This window comes from Salvelinus alpinus, chromosome 6, assembly GCF_045679555.1.
Source record: "Salvelinus alpinus chromosome 6, SLU_Salpinus.1, whole genome shotgun sequence".
Lineage (NCBI taxonomy): Eukaryota > Metazoa > Chordata > Actinopteri > Salmoniformes > Salmonidae > Salvelinus > Salvelinus alpinus.
In genome coordinates, this window is record NC_092091.1 from 6,928,739 (window position 1) to 6,956,294 (window position 27,556).

General features: G+C 42.8%; 1 protein-coding gene across 3 annotated transcripts; it reads left to right on the forward strand.

Annotated features, from left to right (window-relative positions):
- Positions 1–7,378: 7,378 nt before the first annotated feature.
- On the forward strand, positions 7,379–27,378 carry LOC139578038 (acyl-CoA Delta-6 desaturase-like). Of its 3 annotated transcripts, none has more exons than XM_071405186.1 (15): positions 7,379–7,575; positions 8,102–8,204; positions 8,390–8,485; positions 8,575–8,895; positions 10,039–10,149; positions 11,581–11,778; positions 13,944–14,045; positions 14,391–14,516; positions 16,434–16,494; positions 16,623–16,699; positions 23,845–23,942; positions 24,104–24,200; positions 24,515–24,594; positions 25,071–25,196; positions 25,329–27,378. In XM_071405186.1, exons 4-15 carry the CDS (start codon positions 8,650–8,652, stop codon positions 25,378–25,380), a joined length of 1,374 nt encoding a protein of 457 aa, XP_071261287.1. In that variant the 5' UTR covers positions 7,379–7,575; positions 8,102–8,204; positions 8,390–8,485; positions 8,575–8,649; the 3' UTR covers positions 25,381–27,378. The 3 variants fall into 3 exon arrangements, with proteins under 3 accessions (XP_071261287.1, XP_071261288.1, XP_071261286.1); XM_071405187.1 differs by having other exon boundaries at positions 8,585–8,895; XM_071405185.1 differs by lacking the exon at positions 8,390–8,485.
- The last annotated feature ends 178 nt before the right edge of the window (positions 27,379–27,556 follow it).

Below are 27,556 nucleotides of genomic sequence, written 5' to 3' on the forward strand. Positions count from 1 at the left end.
ACCCTGGGCTAAGGTTGGAAAGGATCACCTCCCATGGGAACAGCTGGAGGCAACCGGAGAGAGGAACTGGCGTTATGAAGGTACACGGCTAGCACGGAAACCTGAGAAGAAATCCCAAAAATGTCTTGGGGGGGGGGGGGGGGGGGGCTAAAGGGTAGTGTGGCAAAGGCAGGTAGGAAACCTGCGCCCACTTCCCATGCTTACCGTGGAGAGCGGGAGTACGGGCAGACACCGTGTTATGCGGAAGAGCGCACGGTGTCTCCTGTACGTGTGCATAGCCCGGTGCGGGTTATTCCACCTCCCCGCACTGGGCGGGCTAGATTGAGCATTGAGCCAAGTGCCATGAAGCCGGCTCAACACATCTGGCCTCCAGTACGTCTCCTCGGGCCGGTGTACATGGCACCAGCCTTACGCATGGTGTCCCCGGTTCGCCTACACAGCCCAGTGCGGGTTATTCCACCTCCCCGCACTGGATGGGCTACGGGGAGCATTCAACCAGGTAAGGTTGGGCAGGCTCAGTGCTCAAGGGAGCCAGTACGCCTGCACGGTCCGGTATATCCACCTTCCCGCCCCAGCCCAGTACCACCAGTGCCTACACCACGCACCAGGCTTCCAGTGCGTCTCCAGAGCCCTGTTCCTCCTCCACGCACTCTCCCTATGGTGCGTGTCTCCAGCTCAGTACCTCCAGTTCCGGCACCACGCACCAAGCCACCTGTGCGTCTCCAGAGCCCTGTACGCACTGTTCCCTCTCCCCGCACTCGCCCTGAGGTGCGTGCCCTCAGCCCGGTACCACCAGTGCCGGTATCACGCACCAGGCCTATAGTGCGCCTCGAGAGTCCAGTGTGCCCTGTTCCTGCTCCCCGCACTAGCCTTAAGGTGCGTGTCTCCAGTCCGGTACCACCAGTTCCGGCACCACGCACCAGGCCTACTGTGCGCCTCAGCAGGTCAGAGTCGGTCGTCTGCACAACGCCGCCTGTACTGCTCGTCTGCCCAGCGCCGTCTGAGCTGCCTGCACTGCTCGTCTGCCCAGCGCCGTCTGAGCCATCCGTCTGCCCAGCGCCGTCTGAGCCATCCGTCTGCCCAGCGCCATCTGAGCCGTCCGTCTGCCTAGCGCCATCTGAGCCATCCGTCTGCCACGAGCCTTCAGAGCCGCCCGTCTGTCCCGAGCCATTAGAGCCGTCCGTCAGTCAGGAGCCGCTAGAGCCGTCCGTCAGTCAGGAGCCGCCAGAGCCGCCAGCCAGTCAGGAGCTGCCAGAGCCGCCAGCCAGTCAGGAGCTGCCAGAGCCGCCAGCCAGTCAGGAGCTGCCAGAGCCGCCAGCCAGTCAGGAGCTGCCAGAGCCGCCTGCCAGTCATGAGCTGCCTTCCAGTCATGAGCTGCCTTCCAGTCATGAGCTGCCCTACAGTCATGAGCTGCCCTACAGTCATGAGCTGCCCTACAGTCATGAGCTGCCCTACAGTCATGAGCTGCCCTACAGTCATGAGCTGCCCTACAGTCATGAGCTGCCCTACAGTCATGAGCTGCCCTACAGTCATGAGCTGCCACTCAGTCCGGAGCTGCCACTCAGTCCGGAGCTGCCACTCAGTCCGGAGCTGCCACTCAGTCCGGAGCTGCCACTCAGTCCGGAGCTGCCACTCAGTCCGGAGCTGCCATTCAGTCCGGAGCTGCCATTAGTCCGGAGTTGCCCCTCTGTCCTGAGCTACCTCTCTGTCCTGAGCTACCTCTCTGTCCTGAGCTACCTCTCTGTCCTGAGCTACCTCCTAAATCATGTGGGGGCCTTGGGGAGGATTCTTAGGCTAAGGTCGTGGGCGAGGGTTGCCACTCAAAGGACGCTAAGGAGGGGGACAAAGACAGTGGTGGAGTGGTGTCCTCGTCCTGCGCCGGAGCCGCCACCGCGGACAGATGCCCACCCAGACCCTCCTCTTGAGTTGTAGGGGTGCGTTCGGAGTCCGCACCTCAGGAGGGGGGTACTGTAACGTCCTGACCAGAGTTATTATGTGTTTTGCTTGTTTAGTGTTGGTCAGGACGTGAGCTGGGTGGGAATTCTATGTTGTGTGTCTAGTTTGTCTGTTTCTGTGTCCGGCCTAATATGGTTCTCAATCAGAGGCAGCTGGTAATCGTTGTCCCTGATTGAGAATCATATATAGGAGGCTTGTTTTGTGTTGGGATTTTGTGGGTGTTTGTTTCCTGTCTCTGTGTTTGTCTGCACCAGATAGGTCTGTCTCGTTTTTTTCACATTTGTTATTTTGTATGTTGTTTGTAGTGTTTCACTTGTGCTTTATTAAACATGTTGAACACTAGCCACGCTGCACTTTGGTCCTCTCCTTCACCCCTGGAAGAAAGCCGTTACAATACCTTAGCTAACCCTTTACGGTCTGTAGACTGTAACGCATTACACTATACCTTAGCTAACCCTTTACGGTCTGTAGACTGTAACACATTACACTATACCTTAGCTAACCCTTTACGGTCTGTAGACTGTAACACATTACACTATACCTTAGCTAACCCTTTACGGTCTGTAGACTGTAACACATTACACTATACCTTAGTTAACCCTTTACAGTCTGTAGACTGTAACACATTACACTATACCTTAGCTAACCCTTTACGGTCTGTAGACTGTAACACATTACACTATACCTTAGCTAACCCTTTACGGTCTGTAGACTGTAACACATTACACTATACCTTAGCTAACCCTTTACGGTCTGTAGACTGTAACACATTACACTATACCTTAGCTAACCCTTTACGGTCTGTAGACTTTAACACATTACACATTGTCCACTATCATCCTCAGTAATTTTCCATCCGTTGTTAGACCCAGGTGGCTTGTCAATGTTGATAGACAACAAAAAAATATTCACCTCTTCTACTCTCACTTTACAGAATTCAAAATTACAATGCTTGTCTTTGATAATTTTGTCCTTTATAATTGAATGGGTAGGTTCGGCGTTTGTTGCTGGCATGTCATGCCTAAATTTGCTAATCTTGCCAATGAAAAAATTATTAAATTAGTTGGCAATATCAGTGAATTTTTTGATGAATGAGCCATCTGATTCAATGAATGATGGTGTTGAGTTTGCCTTTTTGCCCAAAATTTCATTTAAAACGTTTTACTATCATTCTTTATACCATATATCTTTGTTTCGTCTTCTTTTGGTTCTGTTTGGTCACATGATTTCTCAATTTGCAGTAGGTTTGGTAATCGGTTAGACAGCCAGACTTATTTGCCATTCCTTTTGCCTCATCCCTCTCAAACGTAACATTTTGTTACGAGGTGTATGAGGTATGAGGTGACTACCTCAAGCTCTAAACCTTCAGAGGTAGTAATCACACCTGTGGGGAGAGGGGCATTCTTCTTACCAAACCACATGACCTTTGTTTTTCTAGGTGTTCAGAATAAGGTTAAGGGTAGAGAAAGCTTGTTGGACACTAAGAAAGCTTTGTTGTAGAGCGTTTAACACAAAATCCAGGGAGGGGCCAGCTGAGTATAAGACTGTCTCATCTGCATATAAATGGATGAGAGAGCTTCCTACTGCCTGAGCTATGTTGTTGATGTAAATTGAGAAGATTGTGGGGTCTAGGATCGAGCCTTGGGATCGAGCCAAAGACCCCTCAGAGACACCAATACTCCTTAGCCGGCCCACAAGAATGGAATGGTCTAACGTATCAAAAGCTTTGACCAAGTCAATAAAAATAGCAGCACAACATTACTTAGAATCAAGGGCAATAGTGACATGATTGAGGACCTTCAAGGTTGCAGTGACACATCCATAACCTGAGCAGAAACCAGATTGCATACCAGAGAGAATACTATAGGCATCAAGAAAGCCAGTCAGTTGATTATTGACACGTTTTCCCAACACTTTTGATAAACAGGGCAAATTGAAATAGGCCTATAACAGTTAGGATCCGCTTGATCTCCCCCTCTAAATAAAGGACAAACCGTGGCTGCTTTCCAAGCAATGGGAACCTTCCCAGAGAGGAGAGACTGGTTAAAAATGGTCAGAGATAGGCTTGGCGATGATAGGGGCAGCAACCTCATAGTTACTAGTTAATTAGTTATTAGTTATTAGTTACTGGAGTAAGTATTTTCATAAATCTATCAAGTGTAAAGTCTTGTTGCTCCTCATTACAAACCACAGATCAGCAAATATTTTTTACACGATCAACATCGGAATCATTACAAAACCTATTGTAGGACCTCTTATACACAATATTAGGTCCAGCCTTGGGAACTTTGGTTTTCCTAGATATGGCTTCTATATTATGATCAATACATCTGATGGATTTGGATACTGCTTTACAGCAGATTTCTACAGCATTAGTAAAGATGTGATCAATACATGTTGATGATTTAATTCCTGTGCTGTTTGTAACTACCCTGGTAGGTTGACTGATAACCTGAACCAGGTTGCAGGCACTGGTTACAGTTTGAAGCTTTTTCTTGAGTGGGGAGCTTGATGAGAGACAGAAAATATTGAAATCACCCAGAAAATATACTTCTCTGTTGATATCACATGCATTACCAAGCATTTCACACATGTTGTTCAGATACTGACTGTTAGAACTTGGTGGTCTATAGCAGCTTCCCACCAGAATGGGCTTTAGGTGAGGCACATGAACCTGTAGCCATATTACTTCAACAGTATTTAGGATCTGCAATTGTAACAGTAAGCAACTGAATGTAGCCATTATTATGAGTACATTTTGCATGGATTGCTAAGGCATAAGAATATGAAAGTGTGTATTCTTATTTAAAATTTAGACTGATCAAAAATATAAACGCAACAATTTGAAAGATTTTACTGAGTTACAGTTCATAGAAAGAAATCAGTAAATTTAAATTAATTAATCTATGAATTTCACATGACTGGGAATACAGATCTGTTGTATCATAGATACTCTGTTGGTCATAGATACCTTAAAAAAAACGTAGGGTCGTGGATCAGAAAACCAGTCAGTATCTGGTGTGACCATTTGCTTCATGCAGAGCGACTCATCTCCTTTGCATAGAGTTGATCAGGCTGTTGATTGTGGCCTGTGGAATGTTGTCCCACTCCTCTTCACTGGCTGTGCGAAGTTTCGGGATATTGGCGGGAACTGAAACACGCTGTCGTACATGTCAATCCGGAGCATCCCAAACATGCTCAGTATGAGACATGTCTGGTGAGTACGCAGGCCATGGAAGAACTGGGATATTTTCAGCTTCCAGGAATTGTGTACAGATCCTTGTGACATGGGGCCGTGTATTATCATGCTGAAACATGAGGTGTTGGCGGTGAATGAACGGCACGACTAAGGGCCTCAGGATCTTGTCACGGTATCTCTGTGCATTCAAACTGACATTGATAATATGCAATTGTGTTCGACGTCTGAAAGCTTATGCCTGCCCACACCATAACCCTACCACTACCATGGGGCAATCTGTCCACAACTATGACATCAGCAAACCACTCGCCCACATGATGCTATCTTCCCGGTACAGTTGAAACCGGGATTAATCCTTGAAGAGCACATTTCTCCAGCATGCCAGTGGCCATCGAATGTGAACTTTTGCCCACTGAAGTCAGTTACGATGACGGACTGCAGACAGGTCAAGAACCTGATGAGGATGACGAATACGCAGATGAGCTTCCCTGAGACGGTTTCTTACAGTTTGTGCAGAAATTCTTTGGTTATGCAAAAACCCACCGTTTTCATCACCTGTCTGGGTAGCTGGTCTCAGACGATCCCACAAGTGAAGAAGCTGGATGTGGAGGTCCTGGGCTGGCGTGGTTACACGTGGTCTGCTGTTGTTAGACCGGTTTGACATACTGCCAAATTCTCTAAAACAACGTTGGAGGCGGCTTATGGTAGAGAAATTAACATTAAATTCTCTGGTAACAGCTCTGGTGGACATTCCTGCAGTCAACATGCCAATTGTACGCTCCCTCAAAACTTGAGACATCTGTGGCATTGTGTTGTGTGACAAAACTGCACATTTTAGAGTGGCCTTTTATTGTCCCCAGCACAAAGTGCACCTGTGTAATGATAATGCTGTTTAATCAGCTTATTGATTTGCCACATTTGTCAGGTGGATGGATTATTTTAGCAAAGGAGAAATGCTCACTAACAAGGATGTAAACAAATTTGTGCACAAAATTTGACAGAAATAAGCTTTTTGTGTGCATGGATTTTTTTTTTTTTCTGCACATGAAACATGGACCAATGAGTTACGTGTTGTGTTATTATATTTGTTCAGTCTACCACAGTATAAGTCACAATACACACAAAATCTAGCGGTCAAACAGGGAAATGGTTCCAATAATTTTTCCACCATTCATTGTTTCAGTGTTTCTAAAATCCCCTATGGGAAAAATTTATGGTGGGAAACGATGGGAAACATTTCACTGTTTGACCGCAAGGTTTTATGGGTATTATTACACCTCCACTGTGTTGCTCTATTGTCTAGTTTTCTATCTAATTTATGTATTTCCGTACCTGTCTATTAAAGTTATGTATTATATAATTTTATGTAGTTCTGTCCTTCAGCTGTAATGGCCTATTAATGTATTATGTTATGTTTTATGTATAAGCTGTTCCCTTGGCAACAGGATATATCAAAGGGCCTGCTCAGAGAATGCATTTGTAAGCAAAACCTCCGTAGAGTAAGAAGGTATCGCTCCATATGATATGGTAGTCTGGTCATCTTACTTGATGTTAGTCATTAGAGCAACGTTTTATGGAAGTGTATGAACGTGTATTCTTATTTTGTATGTGACTGGTGGATGCTGCTGGGGTGTGAGTGTCGTTCGGGGAATTAAACATGGACACGCAAATCAAGAACTCCGTAAAGAGAACAGGAGGAAAAATCCATATCAAGGGGGGACTTTACTCATTTGATTAATGTCCAAAGTCCGCGCACCATACCTTAGCTAACCCTTATGGGCTGTAGATTGTAACTCGTTACACTAATACCGCAGTTAAATGAACCCTTTATGACTGTAAAAGGGTAGCACCGCAAATGTTTGGTTTGGTTCGTTTCTATGCACTAGATAATGATGACTCGGGTTACATTTATTGAACGGAGTGGATTGATGGATCTCTAAAAAAAACAAAACACTTATGTAACTAAAGTGAAGAATTAAATGTTAAACTTCAGCTAAAGAAAACACGAACGTGGCTGTCCTATCTTCTTCTTGCGAGGGCGTCCAAGAGCGTCCTGATTGGTTGGAATAGGCAAGCCTTTGACAGTCCTGAAGGCCAATCAGATTGATATGGGACGGGACTTTTTTTTACAATTCTGATAGGCTGTTGTGAACCAATTGCAGATATGCCAGCGGTCTAGTGAAATAACCCCATTGGACGAGAGACTCGAATGATCGGTATGGAATTGTTTAGGGAACTTTTGGGTGGGTGAATGACCGAGTGAGCTATAGTTAGTTATGTAACGAAATATACCGTTAAATATACCGGTGATTTGATTGGATAGATGATGAGACGGGTGATCAGAAACAAGTAAATGTAGCTGCATGAATAGGACAAGGAGAGAGGAAGAGAGAGAGAGGATTGCACATCTGGAAATGTTGGTAAGTGCAGCTATTCTATTAATTCTGTATACACATCATCATTGTATAATTGCGTTATATTGTTGATAACAGTATAGCCTACTTTAATGTAATGTCATGTAGCCTGGGGATTTCTGTAAAGGTTGACACGCCAATGTACTATTCGATTGTTATAATGTCTGGCATTATACAGACATTAAAATGAAACAGTCATAAAGGTTTGCACTGTGTGTCATATAAAACTCGGGAAACATATGCGGAACGGAAGAGGAGTCCATGCCCACACAATGGCGCATCTCCGTATTCTTTATTATTTATTGATGAGAACATTTCAATGCTCTTTGTCTGTATTCTAATATAGTGTTAAAAATAAACATCGTGGTGAATTGCATCGATGCTCAACAGATTACAATAGGAACTCCATACAGAATGCTACAGGTATTCGTAGATATGTTGAGCAGCATATTTAATGGTTTCGATGTTGTTAGAATAGGAACTCCTCAGAATTACAGGACTTAGACTGGCTAACATTCTTGCGCCTCTACAGGTATTCGTCATTCGATATTTTCAGCAAATGAATTGAACAACACATTTTGTTGTACAACGCTGTCTGGAGAACATCTCCCTTCCCTCTGGCAGAAGAGTCGCAGGTTAGCGTTTTTTTTTCGTCGTGAATGTTGTTCTGGAGGCAGCTCTGCAGCGTGGTCACTAGCTAGCACAGCCACAGTAATCAAATCAGATTTTAAACCTAACCCTAATCTTAAATTAAGACCAAAAAGCTAATTTTGTTTTCATACATTTTTTACAATATAGCCAATTTTCACTTACTTTGCAGCTGGCCCATCTAGCAGAAATCTCCCAGTTGTTGCCTCCAGGACAACACTCATCCCAATAAACATCAACCTGCAGAAGAATCACACCATTTCATCACGTAGGTGTGACTTGGCTCAGACAGCATCATCTGATTCTGATCCCATTCCCTGACTTCCTCTCTGTACATTGCATTTGACTGGTCCTCAGTGTGCTTCAGTTGGACAGACTGGACAGAGCGCAGCCGACACAGCAACGGTGTGAGTGGAGCAGAGAGAAACGAGGATGGGGGGCGGAGGTCAGCAGACGGAGTCAAGCGAGCCGGCCAAGGGTGACGGGGTTGGGCCCGATGGAGGGGGAGGAGGGCGAGGTGGCAGTGCAGTCTACACCTGGGAAGAGGTCCAGAGGCACTCCCACAGAGGCGACCAGTGGTTGGTCATCGACAGGAAGGTCTATAATATTACCCAGTGGGCGAAGAGACACCCGGGGGGCATCCGGGTCATCAGTCACTTTGCCGGAGAAGATGCCACGGTCAGTAGCCTAACTATGGAAGTTGTTGGTCAAATGTTCTCAAGCTATTCCAGGAAGACTGTTGTAAATATTATGTTGTAGGTATGACATATTACACTAGTTGTTAGTGGATCGTACATTATGACTGTATGACATATTACACTAGTTGTTAGTGGATCGTACATTATGACTGTATGACATATTACACTAGTTGTTAGTGGATCGTACAATATGACTGTATGACATATTACACTAGTTGTTAGTGGATCGTACATTATGACTGTATGACATATTACACTAGTTGTTAGTGGATCGTACATTATGACTGTATGACATATTACACTAGTTGTTAGTGGATCGTACATTATGACTGTATGAAATATTACACTAGTTGTTAGTGGATCGTACATTATGACTGTATGACATATTACACTAGTTGTTAGTGGATCGTACATTATAACTGTATGACATATTACACTAGTTGTTAGTGGATCGTACATTATGACTGTATGACATATTACACTAGTTGTTAGTGGATCGTACATTATGACTGTATGACATATTACACTAGTTGTTAGTGGATCGTACATTATAACTGTATGACATATTACACTAGTTGTTAGTGGATCGTACATTATGACTGTATGACATATTACACTAGTTGTTAGTGGATCGTACATTATGACTGTATGACATATTACACTAGTTGTTAGTGGATCGTACATTATGACTGTATGACATATTACACTAGTTGTTAGTGGATCGTACAATATGACTGTATGACATATTACACTAGTTGTTAGTGGATCGTACATTATGACTGTATGACATATTACACTAGTTGTTAGTGGATCGTACATTATGACTGTATGACATATTACACTAGTTGTTAGTGGATCGTACATTATGACTGTATGACATATTACACTAGTTGTTAGTGGATCGTACATTATGACTGTATGACATATTACACTAGTTGTTAGTGGATCGTACATTGCTGGATCCTAATTTCATGATAATCTATTAACTAACCTCACAGTTAATTAATTTGTATTTATTTTTTTACTTTTAAAATATTTGTTTTATTAACTGAGAGACATAAGAAGGACATTTGTATGTATTTATATTAAGCAACATAGATTAATCTGTATCTCTGATTTCTAGGAAGCATTTGTCGCATTCCATCTCGATCCTAATTTTGTCAGGAAGTTTCTGAAGCCGTTGCTGATTGGAGAGCTGGCAACGACAGAGCCCAGCCAGGACCATGGGAAAAATGTGAGGAGGCCCATCTTTCTCTCTCTCCCTCTACATAACATACATCGTTGTAGGCTACATAATGAAACATAGAATGTGAAGCCTACAGCATCTCTCCCTCTGACACCACGCCCACTCTAACATACTGTAGGTTTAGGTAGGGACCCGGGGACCAGTGTGAGGCCTATCTTTCTCTGATAGGGAATTCAATGCTTCTCAGACAGAATGCTGTGCAGAATGTTACTTTCTATAATGTGTCAGAGTGTGGTAAGAGCAGGTATGATGTGGATAAAGATATTTAAAGACAGGATTTACCTCCTAGAGAAGTAGTGTGTTATCTTCAGTCATCTACTATAACTAGGGCACATTATACCAGCCTGTCTATGTGTCCAGATGCCCCTAATACTAGATCACATTATACCAGCCTGTCTATGTGTCCAGATGCCCCTATAACTAGATCACATTATACCAGCCTGTCTATGTGTCCAGATGCCCCTAATACTAGATCACATTATACCAGCCTGTCTATGTGTCCAGATGCCCCTATAACTAGATCACATTACACCAGCCTGTCTATGTGTCCAGATGCCCCTATAACTAGATCACATTACACCAGCCTGTCTATGTGTCCAGATGCCCCTAATACTAGATCACATTATACCAGCCTGTCTATGTGCCCAGATGCCCCTATAACTAGATCACATTATACCAGCTTGTCTATGTGCCCAGATGCCCCTATAACTAGATCACAGTATACCAGCCTGTCTATGTGTCCAGATGCCCCTATAACTAGATCACATTATACCAGCCTGTCTATGTGTCCAGATGCCCCTATAACTAGATCACATTATACCAGCTTGTCTATGTGCCCAGATGCCCCTATAACTAGATCACATTATACCAGCTTGTCTATGTGCCCAGATGCCCCTATAACTAGATCACAGTATACCAGCCTGTCTATGTGTCCAGATGCCCCTATAACTAGATCACAGTATACCAGCCTGTCTATGTGTCCAGATGCCCTGCTGTCCGCTGTCTGTTTATCTATTCAGGAGTCTTACATCTTATCCCGGTACTCTTCAGCTTTCTGTTACTTCTATTTCCTTACCATTCTTCTTCTTCCTCTTCTTCTTCTTCTTCTTCTTCTTCTTGAGCTGGTCTGAGCTGGTCTGCTCCACACAACTGTACAGTGCCAAAATCTGGTTAGAATTTACACTGTCCTTTTTCCTCTCCTGTCCTTCTTCCTCTCCTCCCCTTCACTCCCTCAATTCTCATCTCTCTACCATCATCCGCCTTCCTCCTGGTTCATCTACTATGTTCTATCACAGTTGGTCTTTTTGCATTTCCTTGCATCCTATCAGCTCGCCACCTCGATTCAAGGACAGAGTGATTGAGAAAGACCCCTTACTTCATACATCTTAATTGATTATTGATCACCTCTAATCCATACAGGCAGCACTAGTGCAAGACTTCCAGGCCTTGCGCGACCGTGTGGAGAGTGAGGGCCTCCTCCGTGCCCGCCCCCTGTTCTTCAGCCTCTACCTGGGCCACATCCTGCTACTAGAGGCCCTGGCTTTGGGCCTGCTCTGGGTCTGGGGGACCAGCTGGAGCCTCACACTGCTCTGTTCCCTCATGCTGGCCACATCTCAGGTACCATTACAGTATTATTAGGGAGTACAAGAAGATAGTTGACAGGCAGATTCAAAGGTTAGGCATAGGGATCGAAGGTTAGGGTTAGGAATAAGATTAAGTTTAAGGTTAGGTTTAGGATTAAGGTTAGAATTAGAGGATTAGGTTAGGGTTAGGATTAAGGTTAGTTTTAGTATTAAGGTTAGAATTAGAGGATTAGGTTAGGGTTGGGATTAAGGTTAGAATTAGAGGATTAGGTTAGGGTTAGGATTAAGGTTAAGGTTAGGTTTAGGATTAAGGTTAGAATTAGACGAATAGATTACGATTAAGGTTAGGGTAAGGGTTTTATTTTTATTTACCTTTATTTAATTAGGCAAGTCAGTTAAGAACAAATTCTTATTTACAATGACGGCCTACCATAAGGCAAAAGGCCTCCTGTGGGGACGGGGGATGGGATTAAAAATAAAAAATACAATATAAATATAGGACAAAACACACATCACGACAAGAGAGACAACACTGCATAAAGAGAGACCTAAGACAACAAGATAGCAAGGTAGCAACACAGCATGGTAGCAACACAACATGGCAGGAGCACAACATGGTAGCAGCAAAAACATGGCGCAAACATTATTGGGCACAAGACAACAGCACAAAGGGCAAGAAGGTAGAGACAACAATACATCACGCGAAGCAGCCACAACTGTCAGTACGAGAGTCCATGATTGAGTTTTTGAATGAAGAGATTGAGATAAAACTGTCCAGTTTGAGTGTTTTTTGCAGCTCGTTCCAGTCGCTAGCTGCAGCGAACTGAAAAGAGGAGTGACCCAGGGATGTGTGTGCTTTGGGGACCTTTAACAGAATGTGACTGGCAGAACGGGTGTTGTATGTGGAGGATGAGGGCTGCAGTAGATATCTCAGATAGGGGGGAGTGAGGCCTAAGAGGGTCTTATAAATAAGCATCAACCAGTGGGTCTTGCGATGGGTATACAGAGATGACCAGTTTACAGAGGAGTATAGAGTGCAGTGATGTGTCCAATAAGGAGCATTGCTGACAAATCTGATGGCTGAATGGTAAAGAACATCTAGCCGCTCGAGAGCACTCTGCCGATCTATAAATTATGTCTGCGTAATCTAGCATGGGTAGGATGGTCATCTGAATCAGGGTTAGTAAGTACTTGTATGAGGTGACTACCTCAAGCTCAAAACCCTCAGAGGTAGTAATCACACCTGTAGGGAGTGGGGCATTCTTCTTACCAAACCACATGACAGAGAAAGCCTGTTGGACACTAAGAAAGCTTTGTTGTAGACCGTTTAGCACAAAGTCTGGGGAGGGACCAGCTCAGTATTAGACTGTATCATCTGCATATAAATGGATAAGAGAGCTTCCTACTGCCTGTGTTATGTTGTTGATGTAAATTGAGAAGAGCATGGGGCCTAGGATCGAGCCTTGGGGTACTCCCTTGGTGACAGGCAGTGGTTGAGTCAGCAGATGTTCTGACGTTATACACTGCACTCTTTGAGAGAGGTAGTTAGCAAACTAGACTAAAGACCCCTCAGAGACACCAATACTCCTTAGCCGGCCCACAAGAATGGAATGGTCTACCGTATCAAAAGCTTTGGCCAAGTCAATAAAAACAGCAGCACAATATTGTTTAGAATCAAGGGCAATAGTGACATCATTGAGGACCTTCAAGGTTGCAGTGACACATCCATAACCTGAGCAGAAACCAGATTGCATACCAGAGAGAATACTATAGACATCAAGAAAGCCAGTCAGTTGATTATGGACAGGTTTTTCCAACACTTTTGATAAACAGGGCAAAATAGAAATAGGCCTATAACAGTTAGGATCAGCTTGAGCTCCCCCTTTTAATAAAGGATGAACTGTGGCTGCCTTCCAAGCAATGGGAACCTCTCCAGAAAGGAGAGACAGGTTCAAAAGGTCGGAGATAGGCTTGGCGATGATAGGGGCAGCAACCTTAAAGAAGAAAGAGTCTAAACCATCTGACTCAGAAGGTTTTTTGGGGTCAAGTTTCAGGAACTCCATTATAACTCGGACTCAGTGACCGCTTGCAGGGAGAAACCTTGTAGCTGGGCAGGGGAAAAAGAGGAAGAAGAGACATAAGGTTACCAAACCACCTTTCAGACACCGTTCAAAATCTGCCTTTCTTTTTCCCTCTCAGGCCCAGGCTGGCTGGCTGCAGCATGACTACGGCCACCTGTCAGTCTGCAAGAAATCCAGCTGGAACCACAAACTGCACAAGTTTGTCATTGGACACCTAAAGGTAGGCTACTGGACAATGGTTGGACATTTGACATGACTGTTTCATTAGGCTGATCTTCTGCTACTCTTTGGATAAGTTAACCGGACACAGTTTAAACCCAGTCCTGGACTGAAAACCATTCTCAATGGATAATCTCCTTTGAAAGTACATTTTACTCCAGGACTACGTTAAATCTTTGTTCAGGAAACTGTCCCTTTCACTTTCCTACATTCACCAGAGCAGTGTTACATTTACAAGTTCACTGCTATACATTAGCCTTATTTGGTGTAGTGTCCAACAGGTGTAAGTTACAGTAAATGTAATTGTGTGTACCATTAATAAGTAACAGTAGCTGTGTGTTTCCAGGGTGCCTCTGCTAACTGGTGGAACCATCGTCACTTCCAGCACCACGCTAAACCCAACATTTTTCGTAAAGATCCTGATATCAACTCACTGCATGTCTTTGTCCTCGGAGACAAACAGCCTGTAGAGGTAGTTATCTCTATAATATATATGTGATCTCTGCCACAACTGGACCCACAACCTTACTGCTTTATGACCCATCTGACTCCATGTCATATTTCAATAATAATCTAATCATTCATGTAATATTATTAATGACTTCTTATGGCTGCAAGCCCGATATCGGGACCAATATGACAACAGCCAGTCCAAGTGCAGGGCGCCAAATTCAAAAACCATAAATCTCATAATTAAAATTCCTCAAACATACATGTGTCTTATATCATTTTAAAGGTAATCTTGTTGTTAATCCCACCAAAGTGTCCGATTTCAAATAGGCTTTTCAGCGAAAGCACTACAAACGATTATGTTAGGTCACCACAAAACTAAAAATAATCATAGCCATTTTTCCCAGCTAATGATAGCATCACAAAAACCAGAATAGAGATAAAATGAATCACTAACCTTCGATTATTTTCATCAGATGACACTCATAGGACTTCATGTTACACAATACATGCGTGTTTTGTTTGATTCAATTCATATTTATATAAAAAAATCTGAGTTTACATTGAGGCTACAAGAATCACTAAATGCAAAAACATCAAGTGACTTTGCATAGCCCGTCGTTTCAACATGAATACTCATCATAAATATAGATGATAATACAAGTTATACACATTGAATTATAGATATACCTCTCCTTAATGCAACCGCTATGTCAGATTTAAAAAAAACTTTAAGGAAAAATAACTGCACGCTATAATCTGAGACGGCGGTCAAATTAGCATATCACAGCTGCAAAGATAGCGTCACTATAAACAACAAAATATATTATAAATATTTCATTACCTTTGTTGGTTTCGATCAGAAAGCACAGCAGAAACTCCAGGTCCACAATAAATGTTTGTTTTGTTCGAAAAAATCCGTTATTTATGTCCAATTGTTAGCGCGTTTGGTAAACATATCCAAATGCTAATTCTGGTCAGCTTCATATCGGACAAAAACTTCAAAATGGGATATTACCGGTCGAAGAAACATTTCAAACTAAGTACTGAATCAATCATTAGGATGTTTTTAACATATAGCTTCAATAAAGTTCCAACCAGAGTATTCCTTCTTGTCTGCGTGAGCCATGGAACGTCAGTGGCTTGCATGAGGAAGTGGGATGTTACGCGAGTGGCCTCTTGATGGACACCTGACTGATTCTGCTCTCATTCTCTCCCACAACACCATAGAAATCTCATTGGAATTTCTATTGATTGCTGACATCTAGTGGAACCCCTAGGCAGTGCAACCCCAGTCATACGTCATTTGGACTTCTTTAGGGACTCTGTTGAATACAGACAATCTCAGATTTCTGACTTCCGGTTTTGATTTCAACTCAGGATTTTGCCTGCCAATATGAGTTCTGTTAATCTCAGAGAAATAATTCAAACAGTTTTAGAAACTTTGGAGTGTTTTCTATCCAATATTAATAATAATATGCAAATATTAGGAACTATGACTAAGGAGCAGGCTGTTTGAAATGGGCACCTTTCATCCAAGCTACTCAATACTGCCCCTGCAGCCATAAGAAGTTTTAATGCTGTATTTAAATATCCATGTAATAGTTAATTAAATTAATATAATATTCATGAAATAACCATGTAATATTCAAATATCCATATAATAGTTCATTAATTTAATGTAATATTCATGAAATAACCATGTAATATTCAAATAGCCAGGTAATAGTTAATTCATTTAATGTAATATTCATGAAATAACCATGTAATAATATCCATGTAATATTCAAATATCCATGTAATAGTTCATTAATTTAATGTAATATTCATGAAATAACCATGTAATGATATCCATGTAACAGTTTGTCTCGGTAGTGTTAAACCGGTATTAGTGTTTCTGTGTAAGATCCATCTGACTCCTTGTCTCTGTCTATTGCAGTATGGTGTAAAGAAGTTGAAGTACATGCCCTACCATTACCAACACCAGTACTTCTTCCTCAGTAAGTTTCTGAACACCTTTCATGGATTTCTGTATATAAATCACATCAACTTCCATTGAACACATAAAAGCAAAATATAGACCACTGATGTATGTATGTAATACCAATATGTTCCTTCTGTCTCTCAGTCGGACCTCCACTAATCGTTCCAGTGTTTTTCAACATCCAGATATTCCGGACCATGTTTTCACAACGTGACTGGGTGGTGAGTAATTATATATATATATTTTTAAATTTCACCTTTATTTAACCTCTTATGGATCCCTTCACGCGACAATTCCTTTAGCAGGATTGATTTGACAACATCCAGTGAAATGGCAGCGCGCCAAATTCAAACTGCAGGAATATCAATATTCAACATTCACGAAAATATATGTGTAATACATCAAAATAAAGCTTAACTTCTTGTTAATCTAGTCGATGTGTCAGATTTCAAAAAGGCTTTACGGCGAAAGCAGACCATGCGATTATCTGAGGACAGCGCCCCGCATACAAACCAGTGGAAATCAGATTTCAACCAGGCAGGTGCGCGACAAAAGTCAGAAATAGCGATATAATTATTGACTTACCTTTGAAGATATTCTTCTGTTGGCACTCCAAAAGGTCCCAAAAAACATCACAAATGGTCCTTTTGTTCGATAATGCCCTTCTTTATGTCCCAAAAATGTCCATTTATTTGACGCGTTTGATTCAGAAATACACCGGTTTCAACTCGCCCAACATGCCTACAAAGTATCTAATAAGTTACCTGTAAACTTGGTCCAAACATTTCAAACAAAGTTCCTAATCCAACCTCAGGTATCCTAAAATGTAAATATTCGATCAAATTTAAGACTGAATAAACTGTTTCTAATACCGGATAAAAACAACATGAAGCGCGTTCCAGTTCACGCGCACCAAACAGTGGAGTCCACCTGGAGTGACACTAGGAACCCCAGATGTGATCATTGTTGCTTTGCTAGGAACCCTAGATGTGATCATTGTTGCTTTGCTAGGAACCCCAGATGTGATCATTGTTGCTTTGGTAGGAACCCCAGATGTGATCATTGTTGCTTTGCTAGGAACCCCAGATGTGATCATTGTTGCTTTGCTAGGAACCCCAGATGTGATCATTGTTGCTTTGCTAGGAACCCCAGATGTGATCATTGTTGCTTTGCTAGGAACCCCAGATGTGATCATTGTTGCTTTGCTAGGAACCCCAGATGTGATCATTGTTGCTTTGGTAGGAACCCCAGATGTGATCATTGTTGCTTTGCTAGGAACCCCAGATGTGATCATTGTTGCTTTGCTAGGAACCCCAGATGTGATCATTGTTGCTTTGCTAGGAACCCCAGATGTGATCATTGTTGCTTTGCTAGGAACCCCAGATGTGATCATTGTTGCTTTGCTAGGAACCCCAGATGTGATCATTGTTGCTTTGGTAGGAACCCCAGATGTGATCATTGTTGCTTTGCTAGGAACCCTAGATGTGATCATTGTTGCTTTGCTAGGAACCCCAGATGTGATCATTGTTGCTTTGGTAGGAACCCCAGATGTGATCATTGTTGCTTTGCTAGGAACCCCAGATGTGATCATTGTTGCTTTGCTAGGAACCCTAGATGTGATCATTGTTGCTTTGGTAGGAACCCCAGATGTGATCATTGTTGCTTTGGTAGGAACCCCAGATGTGATCATTGTTGCTTTGCTAGGAACCCCAGATGTGATCATTGTTGCTTTGGTAGGAACCCCAGATGTGATCATTGTTGCTTTGCTAGGAACCCTAGATGTGATCATTGTTGCTTTGCTAGGAACCCCAGATGTGATCATTGTTGCTTTGCTAGGAACCCCAGATGTGATCATTGTTGCTTTGCTAGGAACCCCAGATGTGATCATTGTTGCTTTGCTAGGAACCCCAGATGTGATCATTGTTGCTTTGCTAGGAACCCCAGATGTGATCATTGTTGCTTTGCTAGGAACCCCAGATGTGATCATTGTTGCTTTGCTAGGAACCCCAGATGTGATCATTGTTGCTTTGCTAGGAACCCCAGATGTGATCATTGTTGCTTTGGTAGGAACCCCAGATGTGATCATTGTTGCTTTGCTAGGAACCCTAGATGTGATCATTGTTGCTTTGCTAGGAACCCCAGATGTGATAATTGTTGCTTTGGTAGGAACCCCAGATGTGATCATTGTTGCTTTGCTAGGAACCCCAGATGTGATCATTGTTGCTTTGCTAGGAACCCTAGATGTGATCATTGTTGCTTTGGTAGGAACCCCAGATGTGATCATTGTTGCTTTGGTAGGAACCCCAGATGTGATCATTGTTGCTTTGCTAGGAACCCCAGATGTGATCATTGTTGCTTTGGTAGGAACCCCAGATGTGATCATTGTTGCTTTGCTAGGAACCCCAGATGTGATCATTGTTGCTTTGCTAGGAACCCCAGATGTGATCATTGTTGCTTTGCTAGGAACCCCAGATGTGATCATTGTTGCTTTGCTAGGAACCCCAGATGTGATCATTGTTGCTTTGGTAGGAACCCCAGATGTGATCATTGTTGCTTTGCTAGGAACCCTAGATGTGATCATTGTTGCTTTGCTAGGAACCCCAGATGTGATCATTGTTGCTTTGGTAGGAACCCCAGATGTGATCATTGTTGCTTTGCTAGGAACCCCAGATGTGATCATTGTTGCTTTGCTAGGAACCCTAGATGTGATCATTGTTGCTTTGGTAGGAACCCCAGATGTGATCATTGTTGCTTTGGTAGGAACCCCAGATGTGATCATTGTTGCTTTGCTAGGAACCCCAGATGTGATCATTGTTGCTTTGGTAGGAACCCCAGATGTGATCATTGTTGCTTTGCTAGGAACCCTAGATGTGATCATTGTTGCTTTGCTAGGAACCCCAGATGTGATCATTGTTGCTTTGCTAGGAACCCCAGATGTGATCATTGTTGCTTTGCTAGGAACCCTAGATGTGATCATTGTTGCTTTGCTAGGAACCCCAGATGTGATCATTGTTGCTTTGCTAGGAACCCCAGATGTGATCATTGTTGCTTTGCTAGGAACCCCAGATGTGATCATTGTTGCTTTGCTAGGAACCCCAGATGTGATCATTGTTGCTTTGCTAGGAACCCCAGATGTGATCATTGTTGCTTTGCTAGGAACCCCAGATGTGATCATTGTTGCTTTGCTAGGAACCCCAGATGTGATCATTGTTGCTTTGCTAGGAACCCCAGATGTGATCATTGTTGCTTTGGTAGGAACCCCAGATGTGATCATTGTTGCTTTGCTAGGAACCCTAGATGTGATCATTGTTGCTTTGCTAGGAACCCCAGATGTGATCATTGTTGCTTTGGTAGGAACCCCAGATGTGATCATTGTTGCTTTGCTAGGAACCCCAGATGTGATCATTGTTGCTTTGCTAGGAACCCTAGATGTGATCATTGTTGCTTTGGTAGGAACCCCAGATGTGATCATTGTTGCTTTGGTAGGAACCCCAGATGTGATCATTGTTGCTTTGCTAGGAACCCCAGATGTGATCATTGTTGCTTTGGTAGGAACCCCAGATGTGATCATTGTTGCTTTGCTAGGAACCCTAGATGTGATCATTGTTGCTTTGCTAGGAACCCCAGATGTGATCATTGTTGCTTTGCTAGGAACCCCAGATGTGATCATTGTTGCTTTGCTAGGAACCCCAGATGTGATCATTGTTGCTTTGCTAGGAACCCCAGATGTGATCATTGTTGCTTTGCTAGGAACCCCAGATGTGATCATTGTTGCTTTGGTAGGAACCCCAGATGTGATCATTGTTGCTTTGCTAGGAACCCTAGATGTGATCATTGTTGCTTTGCTAGGAACCCCAGATGTGATCATTGTTGCTTTGGTAGGAACCCCAGATGTGATCATTGTTGCTTTGCTAGGAACCCCAGATGTGATCATTGTTGCTTTGCTAGGAACCCTAGATGTGATCATTGTTGCTTTGGTAGGAACCCCAGATGTGATCATTGTTGCTTTGGTAGGAACCCCAGATGTGATCATTGTTGCTTTGCTAGGAACCCCAGATGTGATCATTGTTGCTTTGGTAGGAACCCCAGATGTGATCATTGTTGCTTTGCTAGGAACCCCAGATGTGATCATTGTTGCTTTGGTAGGAACCCCAGATGTGATCATTGTTGCTTTGCTAGGAACCCCAGATGTGATCATTGTTGCTTTGCTAGGAACCCTAGATGTGATCATTGTTGCTTTGCTAGGAACCCTAGATGTGATCATTGTTGCTTTGCTAGGAACCCTAGATGTGATCATTGTTGCTTTGCTAGGAACCCCAGATGTGATCATTGTTGCTTTGCTAGGAACCCTAGATGTGATCATTGTTGCTTTGCTAGGAACCCTAGATGTGATCATTGTTGCTTTGCTAGGAACCCCAGATGTGATCATTGTTGCTTTGGTAGGAACCCCAGATGTGATCATTGTTGCTTTGGTAGGAACCCCAGATGTGATCATTGTTGCTTTGCTAGGAACCCTAGATGTGATCATTGTTGCTTTGCTAGGAACCCCAGATGTGATCATTGTTGCTTTGGTAGGAACCCCAGATGTGATCATTGTTGCTTTGCTAGGAACCCCAGATGTGATCATTGTTGCTTTGCTAGGAACCCTAGATGTGATCATTGTTGCTTTGCTAGGAACCCTAGATGTGATCATTGTTGCTTTGCTAGGAACCCTAGATGTGATCATTGTTGCTTTGCTAGGAACCCCAGATGTGATCATTGTTGCTTTGCTAGGAACCCTAGATGTGATCATTGTTGCTTTGCTAGGAACCCTAGATGTGATCATTGTTGCTTTGCTAGGAACCCCAGATGTGATCATTGTTGCTTTGGTAGGAACCCCAGATGTGATCATTGTTGCTTTGCTAGGAACCCCAGATGTGATCATTGTTGCTTTGCTAGGAACCCTAGATGTGATCATTGTTGCTTTGCTAGGAACCCTAGATGTGATCATTGTTGCTTTGCTAGGAACCCTAGATGTGATCATTGTTGCTTTGCTAGGAACCCTAGATGTGATCATTGTTGCTTTGCTAGGAACCCCAGATGTGATCATTGTTGCTTTGCTAGGAACCCTAGATGTGATCATTGTTGCTTTGCTAGGAACCCTAGATGTGATCATTGTTGCTTTGCTAGGAACCCTAGATGTGATCATTGTTGCTTTGCTAGGAACCCCAGATGTGATCATTGTTGCTTTGGTAGGAACCCCAGATGTGATCATTGTTGCTTTGCTAGGAACCCCAGATGTGATCATTGTTGCTTTGCTAGGAACCCTAGATGTGATCATTGTTGCTTTGCTAGGAACCCTAGATGTGATCATTGTTGCTTTGCTAGGAACCCTAGATGTGATCATTGTTGCTTTGCTAGGAACCCCAGATGTGATCATTGTTGCTTTGGTAGGAACCCCAGATGTGATCATTGTTGCTTTGCTAGGAACCCCAGATGTGATCATTGTTGCTTTGGTAGGAACCCCAGATGTGATCATTGTTGCTTTGCTAGGAACCCTAGATGTGATCATTGTTGCTTTGGTAGGAACCCCAGATGTGATCATTGTTGCTTTGGTAGGAACCCCAGATGTGATCATTGTTGCTTTGCTAGGAACCCCAGATGTGATCATTGTTGCTTTGGTAGGAACCCCAGATGTGATCATTGTTGCTTTGCTAGGAACCCCAGATGTGATCATTGTTGCTTTGCTAGGAACCCTAGATGTGATCATTGTTGCTTTGCTAGGAACCCCAGATGTGATCATTGTTGCTTTGCTAGGAACCCTAGATGTGATCATTGTTGCTTTGCTAGGAACCCTAGATGTGATCATTGTTGCTTTGCTAGGAACCCTAGATGTGATCATTGTTGCTTTGCTAGGAACCATAGATGTGATCATTGTTGCTTTGGTAGGAACCCCAGATGTGATCATTGTTGCTTTGCTAGGAACCCCAGATGTGATCATTGTTGCTTTGGTAGGAACCCCAGATGTGATCATTGTTGCTTTGCTAGGAACCCTAGATGTGATCATTGTTGCTTTGGTAGGAACCCCAGATGTGATCATTGTTGCTTTGGTAGGAACCCCAGATGTGATCATTGTTGCTTTGCTAGGAACCCCAGATGTGATCATTGTTGCTTTGGTAGGAACCCCAGATGTGATCATTGTTGCTTTGCTAGGAACCCCAGATGTGATCATTGTTGCTTTGCTAGGAACCCTAGATGTGATCATTGTTGCTTTGCTAGGAACCCCAGATGTGATCATTGTTGCTTTGGTAGGAACCCCAGATGTGATCATTGTTGCTTTGCTAGGAACCCCAGATGTGATCATTGTTGCTTTGGTAGGAACCCCAGATGTGATCATTGTTGCTTTGCTAGGAACCCTAGATGTGATCATTGTTGCTTTGGTAGGAACCCCAGATGTGATCATTGTTGCTTTGGTAGGAACCCCAGATGTGATCATTGTTGCTTTGCTAGGAACCCCAGATGTGATCATTGTTGCTTTGGTAGGAACCCCAGATGTGATCATTGTTGCTTTGCTAGGAACCCTAGATGTGATCATTGTTGCTTTGGTAGGAACCCCAGATGTGATCATTGTTGCTTTGGTAGGAACCCCAGATGTGATCATTGTTGCTTTGGTAGGAACCCTAGATGTGATCATTGTTGCTTTGCTAGGAACCCTAGATGTGATCATTGTTGCTTTGCTAGGAACCCTAGATGTGATCATTGTTGCTTTGCTAGGAACCCCAGATGTGATCATTGTTGCTTTGGTAGGAACCCCAGATGTGATCATTGTTGCTTTGCTAGGAACCCCAGATGTGATCATTGTTGCTTTGCTAGGAACCCCAGATGTGATCATTGTTGCTTTGGTAGGAACCCCAGATGTGATCATTGTTGCTTTGCTAGGAACCCTAGATGTGATCATTGTTGCTTTGGTAGGAACCCCAGATGTGATCATTGTTGCTTTGGTAGGAACCCCAGATGTGATCATTGTTGCTTTGGTAGGAACCCTAGATGTGATCATTGTTGCTTTGCTAGGAACCCTAGATGTGATCATGTTGCTTTGCTAGGAACCCCAGATGTGATCATGTTGCTTTGGTAGGAACCCCAGATGTGATCATTGTTGCTTTGCTAGGAACCATAGATGTGATCATTGTTGCTTTGCTAGGAACCCCAGATGTGATCATTGTTGCTTTGGTAGGAACCCCAGATGTGATCATTGTTGCTTTGGTAGGAACCCTAGATGTGATCATTGTTGCTTTGGTAGGAACCCCAGATGTGATCATGTTGCTTTGCTAGGAACCCCAGATGTGATCATGTCTGGCCGTAATACCAATCTTTGTCTCCTGTGAAGGATCTGGCGTGGTCGATGAGTTTCTACCTTCGTTTCTTCTGCTGTTACTATCCCTTCTTTGGTTTCTTTGGCTCAGTAGCATTGATCAGCTTCGTCAGGTAAAGTATGAACTGAGAGGGAGCTCAAAGAATAACTCATTCATTCGTTGTATTCAAACTATCTACAGTATTATAAAACAACACAATGCTGTGCTGCATGTCATAATGTAACATAATATTGTAGCTGAATGATTGTGTTGTGAATATTGTACTGTATATAGGTTTTTGGAAAGCCACTGGTTTGTGTGGGTGACCCAGATGAGTCATCTTCCTATGGAGATGGATCACGAGAGACACCAGGACTGGCTCACCATGCAGGTAACATGTCATCATTACTAGACACCAGGACTGGCTCACCATGCAGGTAACATGTCATCATTACTAGAGACACCAGGACTGGCTCACCATGCAGGTAACATGTCATCATTACTAGACAACTGTCTTGGAGTAGGAGGGCTGATCTAGGTTCAGGTCCCCCCTGTCCATACATTCCTATTCATTATCATCTTAAAAGGCTAAACTGATCCGAGAACAGCAGTCCTGAATACAGGCCCAGGAGTGTTTTCTGGGGCTGTGCCATCTGTAGTTCTCCAGCAGGGGGAGATGTAACGTGTCTCTTTCTCTGGTCTTAGTTGAGTGCTACTTGCAACATTGAACAGTCAACCTTCAATGACTGGTTCAGTGGACACCTCAACTTTCAGATTGAACACCAGTAAGTGAAACAAATATCCCACCTTACTGTTGTCTGTCAACAGTATATACTGTATTTATATGGTCATTTATCAGGGCATTGACATACTAAATTATAGTTTAAGCAGTATTCAGCTTCATTTGATCAAATATAATTTGTTGTTTGTACTTATTACTGTACCTCATAATAGTGTTTAGATACAATATCGATACAATCCTACACAGAAACTGAGGTTTCTCTGAAGAACTCTGATTGCGTTTGCTCTCTCTGTCTTTCCCTCCCTCTCTCTCCTTCCTCCTTCCCCACCCCTCTCCATCTCTCCCTCCTTCCTCCTCCCCCACCCCTCTCCCTCTCTCTCCTTCCTCCTCCCCCACCCCTATCTCTCTCTCTGCCTCTCTTTCTCTGTCTCCCTCTCTGTCTCCCTCTGTCGCCTTCCCCCTGCCCCCCCCACTCTCTCTCTCTGCCTCTCTTTTTCTGTCTCCCCCTCTGTCTCCCAGTCTGTTTCCCACCATGCCCCGTCATAACTACCACCTGGTGGCTCCTCTGGTTCGTGCTCTGTGTGAGAAACATGGAGTTCCCTATCAGGTCAAGACTTTGCAGAAAGGCATGACTGATGTTGTCAGGTAACAGGTTTTAATGAATACTTGTATAGTGCTATCCTCTGGGAGTAGATTGTACATCATAAGGTGATACCTGCTGCTCTCAGTCTCCTATGTAATTTACCTGGTTTGTTATCCACCTCTGTTCTTCCCCAGGTCACTGAAGAAGTCAGGGGATCTGTGGCTGGATGCATATCATCATAAATAAATCCCTTCCTGGCTCTGGGCGGGATTTAAATCCATCGCAGATTAACTACCTGTGAACAGAGAGGACATTTCCTAGATGTTTGTGTTGATAATGATCGCTGCAAACATTATTGTGATATAATTGTTTTAATCCTTGGCAGCAGTGAATGGGGATCCATAGTATAAATAGAGGGTTTATATAGTAGGGCCAGGCGTTTAACAAAAAACTAAACACAGTTTTTATTGACCTATATTTCCAGCATTATCCACTGGGTTTGATGCAGGCAGAAAATCCTAGGAAATGCTCTGTAATTGACACAAGTCTCAATCATTCCAGTCTGGTTGTCCATTCGTTTTTGGCGGAGGGATCGCTTTAACCAGGGGAGGCGCAGCATACGAGTCTTCATTTCACTAAGCCTATTATTTAGCAGGGAAAACTATTTGTAGATTAGTGATTTTACACCTCGTTTTTCTCAAGCTGATCGCCTCCAACAGACTCAATCCCTGATCACAGGAGGTTATATAAATGGGGCAATTAGGACACTTAAAGTATGAATCCAAGCAGAAAATATAAGTGCACAATAAAAATCTCTATCGCTTGAAATTCCCCGCTGGGATGCTCATTGCAGACAACAATATATTCTGCAAAACCTGCAATTTAACATCACATGTTCAATGGAAAGACAGGATAGACAGGATAGACAGGATAGACAGCCATCTGAAATAATTATGCCGTCTCAGAAGAATGCTTCAACCTTGAAACGTTTTGGAGGATTTAGTGAAACAGTCTCGTCTTTACATAACAAGACAACATCATCAACAACAATATTTCACAGCGTATTCGTTGTCTGTTAACATGTGGTTATGATAGGCATTTTTGTATCAGAAAACGTAGAGGGTGAAATATAGACTATTTTCAGAATACTAATGGCTCGCCTATTTTCATTTCCTATAGAAATAACACAATTGATCCATCTCTGGTAAAACGGCAGTATTTGGAGAGATTAACTTCTCCGCCTCCGCAAGGCGCATGTAAAAGCGCAGCTACTCGGAGTGATATTCTAACACTGTTGAATAGTTCACTGTCTGTAAATACACTCTATCAGCCAGAACAACTTTAACGTCTTCATCCAGCTCTCATACAAAATGTGTGTCGGTGGATTTGTCCGTTACTATGGAGATGCTTTCTGTTGTGTTTTTACCGGACTGCGGCTCCGTTCTTTACATGTGTGTTAATTAATGAATGCGCGCAATTTGGGATTGTCAACTTTTTCGAGAGAGATGTTGGCGCTTGCAAAAGCCATATCCTCATCATTTATTCTACAGCAAATTAAAATGCCTACTTTTTCTTTAATGTGTTACATTTTCTTAGATTAAAATACATATTATTCCCATTATAATGTTAATACCAGGCAATGAATAAGTAAAATATTTATGTCGATAATGTCCTTAAAATAAGCTAATACTGCCGATGAGAATAATTGTTGGCAATTATTTCATTTGAAGTCAATCCACATTGTTGGGAATTGATTTTGGACTAATTGGATAATTATGTTAGATGATCATGGTGTGAGAAGGTGCTATATCGGCCACTTGAGGTCGGTTTATCGAAATGCGGGGTAGGAAAAACAACAACGGAAACGCCTGGCCCTAATCATTGGTGACTAGATAGACTATTCCTCCTCAAACGGAAAAATATATTGATATATATTTTAACAACATGTATGTACATGTATTTACGTATATGTAAATTACAGATATCTAAATATATGTTTAAGCCTTATAGTACATATATTTAAATATATCGACATATTACAAAATTGGCCTTTTTCATATGACTACAAATATGTTTATATCTTTAAATATATGGCAATACATTTTGATAGCGTGCTGTGGTAGCTAGTAAAATAATTTCCCAATTATATTTCATAAATATATGTTGCCATATTTTAATGAATGGAAATGTTTGCTTTTTACCTTATTACTGTAGTTAGGCTACATTAAAATCCAATGCATAAAACTACCAAGTTCAGACCTATACTTTGACAAGTTTGACAACAAAATAATGAATGACAACTTAAAAGTTCATAAAATATAAGTTAACATGTAAATATATTTGTAAAATATGTGTAAAATACACACTTGCACCTGACAACCTTCTCTACCCTGATGATAACGTTTGAGTCCAATGGAGGCTG